The 18681-nt window shown below is 34.7% G+C and overlaps 1 protein-coding gene across 2 annotated transcripts; it reads right to left on the bottom strand.

Annotated features, from left to right (window-relative positions):
- Nucleotides 1–12191: 12191 nt before the first annotated feature.
- LOC112775339 (NAC domain containing protein 50) lies at nucleotides 12192–18348 on the bottom strand. Of its 2 annotated transcripts, XM_025818908.3 has the most exons (4): nucleotides 17742–18348; nucleotides 17209–17498; nucleotides 16664–16882; nucleotides 12192–13221 (listed from the first exon to the last, which is right to left on the bottom strand). In XM_025818908.3, exons 1-4 carry the CDS (start codon nucleotides 18109–18111, stop codon nucleotides 12562–12564), a joined length of 1539 nt encoding a protein of 512 aa, XP_025674693.1. In that variant the 5' UTR covers nucleotides 18112–18348; the 3' UTR covers nucleotides 12192–12561. The 2 variants fall into 2 exon arrangements, with proteins under 2 accessions (XP_025674693.1, XP_025674694.1); XM_025818909.3 differs by lacking the exon at nucleotides 16664–16882.
- Between the last annotated feature and the right edge of the window lie 333 nt (nucleotides 18349–18681).

Below are 18681 nucleotides of genomic sequence, written 5' to 3'. Positions count from 1 at the left end.
ATATAATTCATCGAGATCCCATTATTTTCACAATTTTTAGAATTTTCAAATACCTGAACGTCTTCTATAAGATCCCGTAAATTAATAAATAATTAGCTAATATATTAATTATGAGTCAAGGATATTAGAAAATTAAATTTATAATTTAGAGAAGTAAGAAATATTAAGAATAATAATTTAAATATTAATTTTAAAGATTTTAGTCCAAAATTAGACCAACAGGCTAAACTGGATGAACCGGGTCCAAGTGAGCCCAAGCCCACTTAACCAACCCCCATATATAAGTTTGTATTCAGTTTTTTCTCCTTCCCCATTTCATTTCCACGCATAAGAGGTAAAGGGAAGAACAAAGAACCTTAACCCCAAATCACCCAAATTTTATTTCATTATAACTTTTAATCCGGAGCTTTGATTGACGAGTCCTTTATGGTCACGCATTTGTTTCGGAGTTCTCTTTAATTCTATTTAATTGATTTGATAAGGAATCTTGAAATTCATACCCAGATCTTCCTTTCCTATAAATTCCCATTTTAGTTTTTGGAATGTTGAATTATTGTGATTTTGATTGTTTAGGGGACTCTAGCATAGACTATAAGTGGATTTCACCCCAATTTTCAAGTGAATAAGGTAAAGAACCACTAAACCTTTGTTAATTATTGAATTAGTAAACTCTTGTATTGATTATAGTGAAATTGTATGAAATTAGGTAGAATTTTATGTTGGTTGAAGTCAAATTTGTGAATTGGAGTACTTGGAATAAAGATTTGATAGCTGAAACTTATTAGAGTTATTTGGGAGTCTTGAAAATTTGAAGTTCGCTTTGAAGAAAATCGGCTAAGGTATAGTTTTGATTTCCTTTAGTTAATATATAATGTTGCGTGAAAACCTAGACTAGTTGCCTTAGGATAGGTTTGAATAATGTGAATTAGTTGATTTAATTGATTAGACATGATATGTACATGTAATATGAATTGTTGATATATTATGGAGTGATTGAGAAGTATGTGACAATGGTTAGGAGTAATTGACATTGATGTGGTTGTGATTTGGGTGTAGTTATAAATGAAAATCATCGAATTTGGTGTTGAATGTGTAAATTATGAAGTTGGTGGTTTGAATAAAGGTTTGATTTAGTATGTGGATAAAATGTGATTGATAATGATTATTGATGTGGTGGAATGTATGTTAATTATTGTTGTTGACAATGATTGATGATAATAGTGGGAATTGGTAGATTTGTGAGTGAAAACTATTGAATGAATTGAAAGATTTGGTTGTTGGAATGATTGTAAAGTGGATAAAGAGTATGTGTTAGTGTATATAAGTAATTGGTAATGATTTGGTTGTGATTGGTTTGGTGTTGGATTGAAAATTTTAAAAACTAGAGAAGTTGGTAAAATTTGGTAAAAACAGAATTTTAACCAGCTTCGGCGAGTCATAACTTGTCCCTTAGAGTTTGAAATTGAGTGAATTTTGTCTTAAATCGAAGATGGTTATAAGAGTTTTAAAACGCTATAAAGATGAGGAAAATTGAAGTTTTGTAAAGAAAGTTATGAATGTCGGAAGTTAGGTATAAAAAACTGAACTTTGTGAAGTTGCAGAAAACCATAATTTCTGGTTTGGGTGCCCATGCACCCTATCGTGTGCACACATAAAACAGGATGTGTGATGAGACTCATGCGTACGCATACCTTAGAAGTTTTACAAGTTGTGTGTACGCACACTATGGTGCGTATGCACGCGCTAGGAAAGTTGTCTGGTATGCGTATGTACGATATCTTGTTTTCACACCAAAACTCTGTTTTTAACTGTTTGGCCTTTTTGGCAAGCTTGTAAACATCTTAAACCCCCGTTTAAGATCCGATAGCTAATTTTTAGGTTTTGGAATAAGGGTGAACATATTAAGGATGTTAAATTGATATTGAGGAAGAACTGAATTAAGTGTAATGAGAGTTATGAGGAGGATAATTGATTCTTGATTGGGACATGATGAAAAAGATTATGATGAAATGTTGGGTTATAATAGCGGTAACTATTATAATGAGAATGAATTGATTGTGATTATGAGGATATTGTGAATAAAAATGGGATTGAGATGTGATGATGAACGTGGTTATGATTACGAATGGAGTTTATTGAGTGATAAGGAATCAAGATTAATGTTTGAGTTACTTGAGTAGTAGCAAGGGTTGTGGTTCGTCCCACTTGCTCTGAGTTAGTATTTGAGACACCTGGGTAGTAGCAAAGATTGTAGTTCATCCCACTTACTCCGGATAGTAGCAAAGGTTGTGGTTCGTCCCACTTGCTCCAGGTTGAGTTCGTAAACACTTTCCTGAGTAGTACACAGTAGTAGTGGTTTGTTCCACTTGTTCTGGATTAAGCGGGTAGTATGTAAGGGTTGTGGCTTAGTCCCACTTGCTCCGCGATGTGGTGTTTCTATCCAGGGTTCGCTACCAAACTTGTCGAGTTTGGCTGTATAACCGACAAATGATATCATCAGACATAGGACAGACATGCATCATGTGCATTGTATAATTTGTTTGGGTATGCAATATGTGTTTTGGCTTACCTATTTGATTATCCGTATTTATGTGCTATATGACTTAAATATTGTATCTTTTTTCTTAATTGTGTTTTACACTCATGCTTTATATGTGTTTGAACTTGAAAAATCCTTCATATGGCGGAGGAGAGTTGAGAGTTGTATCACTTGAAAATTAGGAGATTGTAGAGAGCTAAAACTGAAGAGATAGATTAGAATCTCTAGGTAGATTTACCATATTCTATTTAGTAAAAACTCTAGGCTTTGATTTGGGTTGTAGAAGTGTAGGATTGCCTTTGACTTCATAGAGTCTTATATCTCATTCCATACGTATTTGTTATTTTTTAGATACAGGATGAAGGACACCTCGCTGAGCGTGCTGGAGACTCTCTGGAAGCAGAGATCTATATTTTGGGGACTTTTATTGTGTATCCACTTTATATATATGTATATATATTCTTCACTTTGTATACATTTATATTTTGTCCCTCCTAGAGATTGACTGTCCTTCTATCTTAACGCTTATCGAGTGTGATGCATTATCGGTCTTGCTTTGTTCATCTTTTTCCTTTAAGGTTCTTAATTAAACTATTTTTCACCTATATCTATGTACGTATATTTTGTTTTTATATGTCGTAGCGTCTCACCACCTTTGATTTACAACTTAGGCGTAAAGATCTGTGTGGTAAGGTGTTACATCTTCTGGCGTCAACACTATATCAGAATTTTGGACAATTGCTAGTGTCCTTTCTTTGTCTTTATATTTTTTAATAGGGGTACCATTTGTCTCGGTAATATCAAATGCTTCTTTTTTTCGAGAATTTTTATTTTTGGAACCAATTGGTCTACCATGCTTCTAACGTGTACTTATTTCAGTAGCCATTTGTCTAACTAGAACATCAATTCGAATTGGGACATTTTCAGCTGGTATGTAGGATTTGGTTATCCTCTTTGTATCAGAAAATGTATCAAGCAATTTATTTACTATTCTTTGCAAATATATAATCTTTTAAACTTCTAGTTCACATTGTCCTAATCGTGGGTCTAGATGCATTAACGATGGTGTATTCTAATAAAGTTCTTTTTCAAGTAGCTTATTCTCTCTCCAATGTTGAAAATATTGATTCATCAAAATGACAATCTGCAAATAGAGTTTTAAACACATCTCCTATTTGTATTTCAATATACCTCATTATAGAGGGACAATCATATCCCACATAAAATTTCAATTTTCTTTGGGGTCCCATTTTGGTGCGAGAATGTGGGACAATTAGGACACATATCGCGCACCCAAATATTCTCAAATAGAAAACATTTAGCTACTGGCCAAAAGCTAATTGTAGGGGAGAGAATTGATGGTAACTTGTTGACCTCAAATGAATAAGTGTTGCGGCATGTAAAATTGCATGCCCCAAACAGAAATAGGGATATTTGTTCTCATAAGTAAAGGTCTAGCAATTGATTGGAGGCGTTTAATAAGTGATTATGCTAATCCATTTTGTATGTGAACATGAGCTATTGAATGTTCAACATTTATTTTGTTAGCTATACAATAAGCATCAAAGGTTTGGGAAGTGAATTTACCAACATTATCAAAACAAATTGCTTTGATTGAATTTTCTGAAAAATATGCTTTTAATAAAATAATTTGAGCAAGTAATTTTGCAAACGTTAGGTTGCAAGAAGACAAGAAGCACACATGTGACCATTTAGAGGATGCGTCTATTAAGACCATAAAGTATCTAAAGGATCCACATGGTGGATGAATTGGTCCACATATATCTCTTTAAATTCTTTCTAAAAATTCACGAGACTCAAATCTAATCTTTAGATGATAGCCTTATAATTAATTTTCCCTTAAAACATGCAGCACAACAGAATTCACTAAATTGAAGAATTCTCTTACTCTTTAGTGAATGTCCATGGGAGTTTTCAATGATTCTCCGCATCATAGTTGTTTCACGATAACCCAATCGATCATGCCAAATTATGAATTCATTTGAACTAGTAAACTTCTGGTTTACAATGTCACGTGATTCAATTGCACTAACTTTAGTATAGTATAACCCGGAAGAAAGTGAGGGTAACTTTTCTAATAAACCTTTTTATTTGAATCATGAGTTTTATATATATATAAGTACTCATATTTTTTCGTTCATTGTTTCAATATGATATCCATCTCTGCGAATATCTATAAAACTCAACAAGTTCTTTAGAGACTTAATAGACAATAGTGCATTATTTATTATGAATTTTGTTCTTCTGAAAAACAAAAGTATAGCTCTTCTGGAGCCTTCTATCACATTGTTTGAGCCAATAATAGTACTAACACGTTCTTTTTTTGGTATAAGATGAGTAAAATATATAATACATTTGAGAATGGTATGCAAACTTGCATTATCCGCAAGATAAATATCTTCATTATATATCTTTGTCATTTTCTTCAAAGAATAATAATAATAATAATAATAATAATAATAATAATAATAATAATAATAATAATAATAATAATAATAATAAGATCATAACATAAAATAACTAAAGCTGTTTGTGCAGTAAAATTATATTCTTGAATGAAACTATTTGTTTAAGTAGCACTATACAAAAGAATAGTATCCTATACTAGAAATTTTATTATTATTATTATTTTAGAACTTGACACATTTAATGATTTTAAAATTATTAAACATAAACATTAATATTTTATTAAATATTATTTATATACATCATACTTCAAATTCAACATAAGAACTTAATAATAAGTTTCTTACATTATTTTATGACTTAAGTACTTAACAAATCTAAATATTAAATTTTTTTATCATTGATTAAGTGGCGAATATTTTTTTCAATATCTTTAAAGAAATCAGATACTTCATAATGAGTGGTGTAATTTTTAATAATATCCTTTGAAAAAAAATTGTCTCATTTCCTTTGTCATCTTTTTCAATGATGCTTGATAAAGATCAACTAGATACCTTAGGGATACGATAGGTACGTGACCAATGGCTCTTTCTACTGCAACGAAAATATTTTATCCTCTATTGATTTCTTTTTCCCATTATTTTTTTATCACACTCCCGGTAAGATCATTTCTAGTGAACATGATTTTTCTTCCTTCCATAATTTTTCTTCTTATCAGAACATTGCCATTTACCTCTTCTAGATTATAATTTACCGCATTTGCTTTAGAAAATGGAGCGGCACCAGTTGGGCGCACTTCATGGTTTTTTAAAAGCATTAATTGTTTTGTTCAACAACAAGAAAGCAAGAAATTAGCTCAAAATATTTTTTTAAATTCTTTTTCTTGATACTACTGTTGCAGGAGCACATTCGATACATGGAAGGTCGAGAAAGTTTTCTCTAACATGCCATTATCAGTTATTTTTTTTCAGATAATTTTATTCGTGAGGTAATTTGGAACATTGATAAATTGTATTCATTTATGGATTTAAAATCCTATAGACACAAGTGTGTCCACTCATATCGGAATTGAGGATGTATCACTGTCTTTTGATAATTATACCTTTCTTCAAGACTCTTCTACAGATCTGCAAGATCTTTTAGTATGGTATTCATTTTTCAATCATTAGTCAAGATGATGACGAAGGAAGATCATGACTTTGTCTTTACCCTTTTGGGATGCTTTATTTTCAACCTTAATAGTATCTCCAAAATCATTGAATCAAAATAAATTTTGGCATCTAATATCTATGATAAGTAGTTATTTTTAAATATATTAAGAGCATTAAATTCAAGATGAAAGAATTTTAACATAATAAAAATTTATTATATGTGTCTTCCTAAAATTTGATGGGAGTTTCATGCTAATAATGTGTTGTAAAATAAATAAATAAGAAAGAAGAATAAAGAAATATAAATAGAGAACTCTAATATTAATATTCACTAATATTATTATCTCAATATAACTTAGATGATTCATATATATATTCACTCTTTCATATATTGATGAGAGTACATATAAAGAGAAGTATTTTTATGTAGTGTTGTGTGTGTTTTATCTCCGACCATACTTCTTTATTTATACATGTATAAAGTTTACATTTTCAAACTTTATTAACTTCAGTATGAGAAGTTGAATCTTTTACTATTGAAAAAATGAGCTATCCATATGATAAAGAAAATTATAGATCATTAATGGACATCCATATTACAATCACTTTTAGATTTTATATGAATAATTTAATTTATTAATTATTGGCTATTCTAAGAGTTTGTTTGTGTGCCATTAAGTTAATAGTAAACGATTTTATTTTAATAAAAAAAATATTTTTTTAGCATATTTAGTAAATTTTTTTGTAGAAAAAATAAAATCATTAAAAATATATTTTTTTTAAAGTTACAATTTGTCTTTTTTTTTAAAAAATTCTTTAAAAAAATATTTTTTATATAATAAATAAATAAATAATATTTTTATATTATTGTACCTAAATATAATTGATAAATAAAAAAATTTTATATAAAATATCCAAACATAAAATGATTTTTATTTTTTAAAAAAATCTTTTAATAAAATAACTAAAAAAAATCTTTTTTTAAAAACCCATTCAAATAAATCCTAAATTTATAACTCTTACTTGACGAGTTAAATCTTAATTTGGCTCCTGAAATTTAGTCCAATGTTCAGAATGACCCCACAATTTCGTTGGCCTCAATTAGAACCCCTAAATTTGCAATTGTGGCTCCAGCTTGTCCCTGCAATCATCTCCATCACTAGAATACTGATCTGACGCAATTGCATGACATAGTGGACACAACTTAAACGACGGCACATTGGTTTCGCGCCCAAACCTTTTGAAAACCACGTCGTTTCAGTTTTTTGTGGGTTAAAATTTCTTTTTTTTCCACTACGACGACCATAAGTTGCAAAACATCAAGAAAATCCTTACACTATATGGTTTCCAAAGGGTTTGGGCGCGAAACCAATGCGCCATCGTTTAAGTAGTGTCAAACATGTCATGCAATTACGCTAGATCAGCATTCTGGTGACGGAGATGATCGCAGGAGTAAGATGGAACCACAATTATAAATTTGGGGGTTCTAATTGGGGCCAACGAAATTGTGGGATTCATTCTGAGTATATGACCAAATTTCAGAAGTCAAATTGAGATTTAACTCCTTACTTAACAGAAGTATTTTTATCATTTAGTTATATATTGAGTATATTATTAAGTGACCAGCAATCTTTTGAGATCTTTAATCTAAAATAACATCATTTGTTATTCTTTCACTGAAAATTATTGTTTTCCTAATATTTTATTGTAATTCAACCAAAATACTTGCAAAAGTAAAGTGCTTTGTAAAAATAATACGAGTGTATTTATTTTTTAATTTAAAATTATCGATTTCAAATTAAATTAATCATACAAGTATAATAATACGAATATGTTTATTTTATTAAATTAAATAATTAATTTATATTATATCTATTTAAAATTTAAAAGTAAATGGAGTTAAGTCAAAATTCAAGCTTAACTTATGAAAATTGAAACAATCAAACATGTTTATAAAATTTAAATTCGACTCCCAAAAATTTATGAAATGGCTCAAATAATATTAACATAATTTATAGTTCCTTATAAGTAAATTATAATTTATATATAAAAATATTCAATTATATATATTATCTATCTCTTAACTAATATTTTTGTCATTTTTCAAAATCATATATAAAATATGGTTATAAAATTTTATTTCAAAATATTAACATATAGATATATTGGTTTATTCTATTAGAAATTTTTTTGAAATAAATTAAAACGACTTTTTATTTTCCAAAACAAATAAAAACTTCTTTAATTACGCAAATTTTTTTTTTGTTGGGACGCAGATTGCCTAATTCCTAGCATGGCCCGCACCTTAAAAATTTAAATTTTTATGAATATTTAAAAAAAATTAAAAATGAAAATTTTAAAATCATATAAATGTTATAATTTAAATTTTAAATTTTGTATATGATATAAATGTTTTAATTTGATCTAAATAATAACAACAATAAACAACAATAACAACAAAGCCTTGTCCCACTAAATGGGGTCGGCTACATGAATCAAACGACGCTATTGTGCTCTGTCATGTATCATGTCTACAGAGAGACCGTTTACATGTAGATCTCGTTTGACCACCTCATGGATGGTCTTCTTAGGTCTTCCTCTGTTTTTCGCCCTTTGTCCATCTTCCATCTCATCCACCCTCCTGACTGAATGTTATATCGGTCTTCTTCTCACATGTCCAAACCATCTGAGACGCGATTCAACAATCTTTTCCACAATGGGTGCTACTCCAACTCTCTCCCTTATATCTTCATTCCTTATTTTATCCAATCACGTATGACCACTCATCCATCTCAACATCTTCATCTCTGCCACACTCAACTTATGTTCGTGCTCCCCTTTAGCCGCCCAACACTCCGTACCATACAGCATAGTCGGTCTTATAGCGGTGCGATAGAATTTACCTTTAAGTTTTAAAGGCACTTTTTTGTCGCATATAAAACCAGATGCACTCTACCATTTTAACCAACATGCTTGGATCCTATGATTTACATCCTGTTCAATCTCTCAATTATTCTGTATGATGCACCCAAGATACTTAAAACTTTTAACTTTTTGTAGGATGTTTTCTCCAATCTTCACCTCTATATTGGGATTTTCCCTTCTCAGACTGAACTTACATTCCATATATTCCGTCTTGCTACGGCTTATGCGTAGACCACACACTTCTAGAGCTTCTCTCCATAACTCCAACTTCTTATTTAGGTCTTCCCTTGACTCTCTCATAAGGACGATATCATCGGCAAAAAGCATGCACCATGGCACAGGCTCTTGGATGTGCTCTGTGAGTACTTCCAAGACTAATGTGAAAAGGTATGGACTTAAGGATGATCCCTGGTGTAATCCTATACCAATAGGAAATTCCTCTGTCACACCACCTTGAGTCTTCACACTAGTTGTGGCCCCATCATACATGTCTTTAATTGCTCGAATATATGCGATCCTTACTCTCCTCTTTTCTAAAACCTTCCATAAGACCTCCCTTGGTACCCTATCATACGCTTTTTCCAAATCAATAAACACCATATGTAGATCCCTTTTATTACTACGATACCTCTCCATCATCCTTCTTAATAGGTATATCGCTTCAGTGGTAGATCTGCCTGGCATAAATCCAAATTGGTTCTCTGTTACTTGTGTCTCTTTTCTCAACCTCCGTTCTATCACCCTTTCCCATAACTTCATAGTATGACTCATAAACTTAATCCCTCTATAGTTTCCGCAACTTTGTATATCCCCCTTATTCTTGTAAATAGGTACCAAGGTGCTTTTTCTCCACTCATCAGGCATCTTCTTTGACTTTAAAATCTCATTAAAAAGCATGGTTAACCAGTTGATGCCTTTTTCTCCAAAACCCTTCCAAACTTCAATCGGGATATTATCAGGTCCTACTGCCCTGCCATTTTTCATCTGCTTTAGAGCCTCTTTTACCTCGAAGTCTCGAATCCTTCGATAGTAGTCAAAGTTTTGATCTTCTTCCCTTGTGCATAATCGACCAAGGCTCGGAAGAGTCTTCGGTCCCTCATTAAATAACTCGTAGAAATAGCTCTTCCACCTTTCATTAATCTTCTTCTCTTGAGCCAACACCTCTCCATCCTTATCCTTTATGCATTTAACCTGATCCAAATCTCTCGTTCTTCTTTTCCAACTCTTTGCGATTCTATATATACCTTTTTCTCCTTCTTTCGTGCCCAAAGACTGGTAGAGACCCTCATATGCTCTTGTTTTTTCTTCACTTACAGCCACTTTTGTCTCTTTCTTAGCCGCCTTATATTTTTCCCAGTTATCTGCATTGCGGCATAAAGACCACTCTTTAAAGCATTCCCTTTTTATCTTTATCTTTTCTTGTATACTCGCATTCCACCACCAGGACTCCTTGTCTCTTGGTCCTATTCTTTTAGATTCACCAAAACTTTCTTTTGTTGTTCTTCTAATAACTTCTGTCATCTCCCTCCACATCTCTTCCGCGCTTCCATTCCCATCCCACTTTGCCTCTTCTCCTACCCGTCTTAGAAAGCTTCTTTGTTCCTCACCTTTCATCCGCCACCACCTCGTCCTTGGGTTCTTCGTATGATGTCTTTTCCTCAACTTTTGCTCAACGCAAAAATCCATGACGAGCACCCTATGTTGTGTTGTCAAACTCTCTCCCGGGATAATTTTACAGTTAATGCAAAATTTCCGGTCGACTCTCCTCAACAAGAAAAAGTCGATTTGAGAGCTTGTCATGCCACTCTTATAGGTTATAAGATGTTCGTCTCTCTTTTTAAAACATGTATTTGCGATGAGAAGATCAAAGGTTGAGGAAAAGTCCAAAATAGTTTTACCATCGGCATTGATCACCTCGAAACCATGGCCTCCGTGAATACTCCCATATCCAGTCACCTCCTCCTAAGAAAATCTTATCTCCCAAAGGTATGCCTTGAACCAAACTTTCTAGATCCTCCCAAAACCTTATCTTGTGTTGTTCGTCCAAACCCACTTGCGGTGCATAGGCGCTAATCACATGGAAAGCACCTCCCTCCACCACAAGTTTGATAGAGATGATCCGATCTCCCACCCTCTTGACATCCACTACGTCCTTCTTCCACTGCTTATCCACAATTATTCCAACCCCATTCTTATTCTTCACTTTTCCTGTATACCAAAGTTTGAAACCAGAAGTATCCAACTCCCTAGCCTTTGCACCAACACATTTCGTTTCTTGTAGGCACATAATGTTAATCTTCTTCGTTGTCATGGTGTCCACCACCTCCATAGACTTTCCTGTTAGAGTGCCTATGTTCCATGTCCCAAATCTCAACCTTCTGTCGCTTCGACCTTTACCTTTTACTTTGTGAACTAGCTTATTTACCCTCGTCCGTTCACGAAAACACGAGAACCCTTGCTCATTTAACACTACATCCGGGCACCGATGCAGCGGCTCTTGCTTTAACACCGTACTCGAGCCATACGGCGCATTGTTTCCGGGCAACGACCTAGCTTTAGCGCAATAATGTTTTTGATCTAAATAATAACAAAATATATTAATTTTTTTAATTGGTTCAAATCATACTATAAATATCTTTTTATTTTTAATTTTTTTTAATTATTCGTAAAAATTGTCCTTTTTATGTGGGGACCATGCTCGGACACAAACCGCCTATGCATTATGTGATCCAATGTTAAGTGGTCTGCGCCCCAGCCCAAGAAAAAATATTATAATTTATTTTTAAAAAATTCCTTATTCTATTATAATTTGACTTGCAATGTTTAATTTCATAGTCAGTTCAACTTACAATAAAATAAACAAAATATTACAATGTATTCTGGTATATTTAACAAGCATGAACATCATCATTATGTGCACCAAATGAGTAAATCTAATTGAGTTTAATTTTTGACTCATTTGCTATATAAACTCAAATTTAAGTTCAAGCTCAACTTACTAGCTAATGACTTTAACTTATCAAGTTGTCAATGGATCAAATTTAAACTGATTCATGAGTTGTTGACTTTACTCACTTCTAAACCCACTTACAAGACTGCAACTGAATAATTAAACACATTTAAATAATACGAGCTTTGCAAAATACAAATAAATTAAAATCTAAATTTATTTAAACTCATCTTGTGAAATCTATGCACAGGATCCATTCCCAACTTGCCAAACCCCTCTATGAGAAAAATCTGTTCAGAATGGCCTAACTAATTGAGTTGCTATTCATTCACAAGAAAGGACAAGCCTTAAAGGAAGGAGAGACTAACATAGCCATTGATGAACAAGGGTAACAAGTCATAAGCTACAAGGCTACACAAATGGCAAAGTTTAAATACCACTCAGAAAGTTCAGCCAAATGAAGAAGACTACAGTTCTTAACTCTTTAAAGATAACAAGAGATCAGGTAGACTGAGAGCACCATCACTCTGTTGCAATAAGCAAGATTACATGGCCACTGCGCTAATCCCCTAAGGATTGTTGTTAATCATGCTCTTCAGTTCCTCATTTTCTTTGCTCAAAATTTCAATGCGCGACTCGAGCATGTTAATCATTGCTTGTGCGCTCATCATCTCAAACCTCATAGTCTCCCTTTCCTCGGAAAGTTTGTAAATCTCGCCCTGCATGCGTTTGATGAGCTTAACACAATTTGGCGGCACGGATGCCTCTAAGGAAGCATCATCAAACTCTGGTGGTTGAACGGATGGATTTCCCTTCGATTCGAGGGATTCCATCAAGGAAAACTCCACCAGTGCAGACAAGAAATGTTTTTTGGGTGCAACGTTGGTTATCGCAGTGGAGGCTGTGGTGGTGGCCGTCGGGAGCGTCGTTGCGGCGGTGGTTATTGTTGATGAACATGGCGGTTCTTGGATGGTTCGGACTGAATCTCCGTTGACATTTGAATGGTTGACATTCAAATAATGCCTCCTCCTTTTGTATATTTGGGAGATAGGCTTGGTGTTTTCTGTTTGTGGCAAAGGATACTCATCAATCTGACGCTTCGAGTTATCCTCCTTTTCAGGTGATGGAAACTCGGCCATACTCTCCCTTTTGCAGACAGCTAGCAGACTTTGAGTCTCAATGGGAAGCTTGTTCACATCAAATGGAACTTTGTTGTTAGATTGAGTATCCTGAAATTAAAATACAACAATGACATGTTAGAATGCAAAGTGCTGTACAAAGTAACATACATTAAATCCAATTCATGATGTATACAGTATAAGTTAACTCCAGATTGATCATTACATCATTTTCAAAATTTACCATAAGTTAGAGGCAACCAATCTGGTATCAATTACAGTAGGAGAAACGAAACTAAAACAAAAGATAAACGAAACTAAAACAAAAGATGAAATCTAAAACAGAACAAAATAGAACACAAGTAATGCAAGAGAAGAAAGGTGAGCCACAATTGCAATGAAGAACTATCAAAGGAAGAGAAACCAGAACTACACAGGAACAATAGGTGAAGTTGACAAGGAGTAAAGACGACTAAATTGAGCCTTTGAACTAAGGGAGAGTGCGGCCAAATTTTGATCGCCCATAAAGCACAAACTTGAAGCATCGAATGGGTGAGTATCCTTTCACCTAAATAGATCATACAAAGCCTATCTCTTAAAACGTTTCTTATGTATCTCTGGAATCAGCAGGTGTAATATTCCCCAAGACAATTTTCCCCTAATATAGGTAAACTTTCAAAGAAACAACAAACTTATCAGTGTGAGCTGGAAAACCAATTGTAGATGGGGTTCCTCTTGCTCACAAGTCATCCTCAATTTGCTTTCATGATCTCCACTATACTAATTAAAAGAACATCAATTTGCTCTCGATATACGTCAGTTCAAGAAGCTGTTGGATTCAGGATAATCCCAACAGGTAGGTTGCAATTTTCCTTACAGTAATACAAAGTAACTGACATATCCTTAATACTGGAGAATATCCATTGATCTCCATTTTCTGAATATCTCCCAACAGCTTCAATTCTATGAAGATGAACAACTTCTCTCAGGCAGCGTTTGGTAATGGGTACTGGAACTGAGACTGGGAGACTGAGACTCAGTATTGTGTTTGATTGGAACTAATATTTCAGTCTTCGTATCCAAAATTTCAATCCTTTCAGTATCTCCAAAAAGTGGAGACACCGCAAATTGAAATTTTGTGGACAGATACTGAAACTTTAACATATAATTTCTTCCCAAAATACCCTTATCCCAAAATAATAATTCTAAGTTTACCCTCGTTCAGTTCTTCAACCACCACCTCTGCCCTATCGGCTATCGCCGCTGCCAGGACCACCACCTCTCACCTCCCAACTCCACCCTATCTCTCATCCCTACCACCACACTTCTGCCATCATCCCTCCTTGCAATCCATCACCACCAACAACAATAATACCAAGAACAATATCAAAATCAGAACAATCATACTAACAACAACGATATCAAACATATCTCAAAATCAGAACAGAGGGAGAAGAGAAGAGAAGAGAAGAGAAGAGAAGAAAGGAGAGGAAGGAAGGAGGAGGAGACAGCGGCGCAGAAAGAGGAGCCGCCGACGGGTGCTGGATCAGAGTGGACCATGGGTGCTGGGCGACAGCGGCGGAGAGGGGGAGAGAGAGTGAAGAGGTCCTAAATGCGGTGGCACGGCCTGTCTCTCAGTCTCTGCCTCCCAGTCTCTCTCTCTTCCAAACGCTACCTCATTTAGGGAAAAAAGAATACCTACCAACTAAGGACTAGGTCAAAATTCTCCGTCAAGGATAGCGTGAAATCTCCGCAATAAAATCAATGATCATTCAGTTACTTCAATATCTTCTAATATCTTCTAGGGTATAAGTATGATCTGTCAAGTATTTACCCACTTTCCACTACTAGTCATATGATAGAATATGGAATTAATGGTAAGCCGGTTGATAGATAGTCCGAGGCAAGCCCTCAATTACAGTTATAGAGCTGTCAATCATAACGAGTATGCGCAGCTGCAGTTTTAGTACAAGAGAGAGGGGGGTGGAGATCAGAGAAGCAGGAGGCTAAATCTGTCCAGTGGCTCAAGCCAACCCACAGGACCCAGACAACCCAATGTTGAATTGCCAATGTCACACTACCCTCTGAAGCTTCCATATTCACATTTCCCCACATTTTCAAGTCCCTCTATTGCTGCCAAGTGTAAATTCGGTTCAACAATTCTCCCATCAGTATAAGCATTTCCTCGATGGGGCCTTTTTCTAGTTCATTCCGATTTCTAACCTTGATCATTCCCTCTCTTCCTTCCCTCATAGACCTTCAATGTCCTCCCTTGGGCACGTAGCCTTATAGACCATCTCCTTCTTGCTTCTCTTCTCTGCTCTTCTTTGGTAAGTATGTGCTATAGAGGCCCATATAATAAACTTCAAAATGTTTATTGCAAAACCAGAAATCAACAAATATGAGATAACCACCCAATGCACCATACTCATAGGGGCAACAGAGGCTACTTTCCTGAAGTAAAATAGCATTGGCAATTCCAACTTCATGTCAGTAGCATTAGATACTATCAAGCCCCTTGTCAATTGACCCAAACAATCAAGGAAGTTTACCAAATTATCTGAAGCACCAGTTAGAAGCTCCATCCTCCTTACTGACGATAGAGTCTTCTCTTTATAATAATAACAATAAAAGGGGTGACATGATTCTTGTAAATTGGCAAGAAAGACAAGGTCCAGATTAATTACCTCATTGTCTCTCTGGACATGCAACTTTCCATGTTGCAAGAACCTCTCCAAGATAAAAATTATTTAAAGTAAGGAAAAGCAATCAGATTTTAATTACAAGCTAAGTACACAAGTATAGATGGGGAAAAAGTTGCTGCTCATAATGGATTCTGACCAGATAAACAAAAGTATCACCTACAATTTTACTCAAAACAGAATAGTACTCAGTTCTCAAATTCCTGATCTTCTAGAAAGGTCATAAGAAACAACAATTCCTGATCTGCTAGAAGGGCGGAAGTAATCGGGGAAATACTCTTATTGGGCATTTACATTGCGCATTTACAAGTGCGTTAAGGATGGGCAAGCATTAAGGGTACAAAAGGGGAAACTTTTATATTGAGAAAACAAGATTTAATGCATTTAATGTCAGTGAAGACTTGAAACTTAATTTTTTGGAATAAGAAACCCATTTGTATCCATAATTATTGCTCTAAGGGCACTCCTTAACAAAACCTTTTAAAATATGGGAATGCTGCAAAGGTTCCGAACCACTCGGCATAGTTACCAATTCTACTATTAATTAACGTGCACAAATGTCGCCGACTTTTCATATATCGAATTCTTTTTTAGCACGTGAATTCAATAAAGCATCAACACAATTATTTCCAGGTGAATCAACACAATTAACCATATTCACAATGATTAAATGATAACCAAAAAGTATCCCCTCCTTCCAATAATATAGATAGCTTTTGACAAATCAGTAAATTCAAAAGTCAATGTATCTAAGATCAATTTGTGCTCAAATACATCAACTTTTGAAATGTACTCAGTTTGTCAAAAGCTAACAATATTGTTGGATGGAGGGAGTACCAAAGGGAACAAACCTGTGCAACATTGTTTCTCCTGTCGCTGCATAAAGTGCGACCGTTGCTTTCAATGCGTAGAGGATGAGCAACAGTAACGGTAACATCCTCTACAGGTTCTGCCCCAGGAACCAATGCCGATGCATCATCCCACTCCTCTTCAACGAAAGGTGCATAACGTTGCCCATTCGGAGGTCCTATGTTATTTTTGTGAAAAACTCTACACAAAACATATGCATCCTTCTCCATCCGAAAGAGAAATGCACAAAAATGATTAACCAGCTGTTGAGATATAATAACAATGGCCATACTGTAGTAGAGCACATAGCAAACTAAACTTTCCACGTTTACTAGACAACAAAGTTTCAAACTCCTGCATCCAAGTTTTACACAACAATTTGTATTTTGGAACCAAATAAAACAACAAAGCTCCCTTTTTTTAAGCAACAACAAAGCTCCTTATTTTATCAACATCAAAATGAGGATAGCCCTCATACGTGGTTCGCCATGGTAAAAAACACATTAGGCTCACCTCACACTTCAAGTTGTAAACTCAATAATCTCACCTGAGGCTGAGAGGATCCAGACCTAGCCCTCTCCAGCTCTTCGTCGACGAGTCGGTACTCATGCATGACCCAATTGGTCCTCTTACCATCTGGGGCTCTTCCACTATGGAACACCAGAGTTTTCTTCAACCCCACGGTCCTTTGTTCATGCTTAACCGGACGATCGTTCCCTGTAGCCTTCCAGTATCCTTTGCTTGTGGCCCTGTTCATCCTCCCACCATTGCCATACTTCTTGTCCAGTGCACTAAAGAAGTACCATTCTTGGTCCCTAGTCTTCAACCTCGACTTATCTAAACAAACATTCAACCAAACATCATCTAAATGAGTTAACAAGCACAACAACAACACACCCCAAGAAACAAAACATCACCAAGTCTAAATTTTTTTCACAACCCATTACAAATTCAACTAGAAAATCAAAACCCATGACAAAAAAACACACATTCAGCGAAGAACAACAAATTCAACAAGCTTTGATTTTTACAGCACAAATGAAGAAAAAAAGGAGACAGATTTAGGTAAAACGGAGTAACCTGCAAGGTCCCAGGGTTCGCTCCTGTAGATGTCAACCTCAGAAATTGCATCAAATCGGAAGCTTTTGCCACAAACCTTGCGCTTGAGGTAATAGATAACAAGCTCCTCATCCGTAGGATGGAACCTGAAACCAGGAGCAAGAGAGGTAGGAGGAGCAGCAACTGCAGTAGCCACAGCAGTAGTAGCAACAATAGCAGGAGAAGAAGGTGAAGCAGATGGTGAAGGTGCAGATGCTGATACTCCTCCTGATGGTCCTGCTTGGGTCAATGAAGGTAGAGACGGCAGTGGCGGCGGCGGTGGTGGGGTGTGTGTGGCTGTTGCGGTGGTGGTGGATGGTGGTGGTGGATGAAGAAGGGTTTCACGACCCATGGTGGTTTCGGGAGGAGAGAGATTAGGGCTTCGAAGAGTCTGTGTCTGTGTGAAGTTTGCCTAAGCAAAACGGAAAAGATGGGGCGTCTTTGATTGAGGGTCAAGCAACAAAAGAGAGAGAGAGAGAGAGAGAGAAAGGGTACCTTCAATGTCAAGAAATTCTTAACAACACTTCGGGCCTTCCAGGGATTTTTTTTTTTTTTTAAAGAAAACAGAAAAGTTAAATATTATTATGTGGCTGTTTTATTATTTCTTTTGGAATTTGAACCCACTCATTTGTTTGTTTTTGAAAAAAAAAAATTTAAAAATTATTATTTAATTATAATAAATTATTTGTATAAATATTAATGTTTTTTAAAAAATATATATTAATTTTATATATATAATTACATATTATTATGTAAATAAAAATAATTAATTTTTTATATTAAATGTGTAAATAATAATTAGACGATTATATGTTTTAAATTATTAGTATATTAAATTAAACTATTATCTTAATGCAAGCTAGATAAAATTTAAATATTGAGTACTATGACAACATTAAAATTTAGAATCAAGGACTTTGAT

Source organism: Arachis hypogaea, chromosome 19 (assembly GCF_003086295.3).
Source record: "Arachis hypogaea cultivar Tifrunner chromosome 19, arahy.Tifrunner.gnm2.J5K5, whole genome shotgun sequence".
Taxonomy (NCBI): domain Eukaryota; kingdom Viridiplantae; phylum Streptophyta; class Magnoliopsida; order Fabales; family Fabaceae; genus Arachis; species Arachis hypogaea.
Note: the sequence above shows the minus strand (reverse complement) of the source record. Positions and strands in the feature narration are given on the sequence as shown.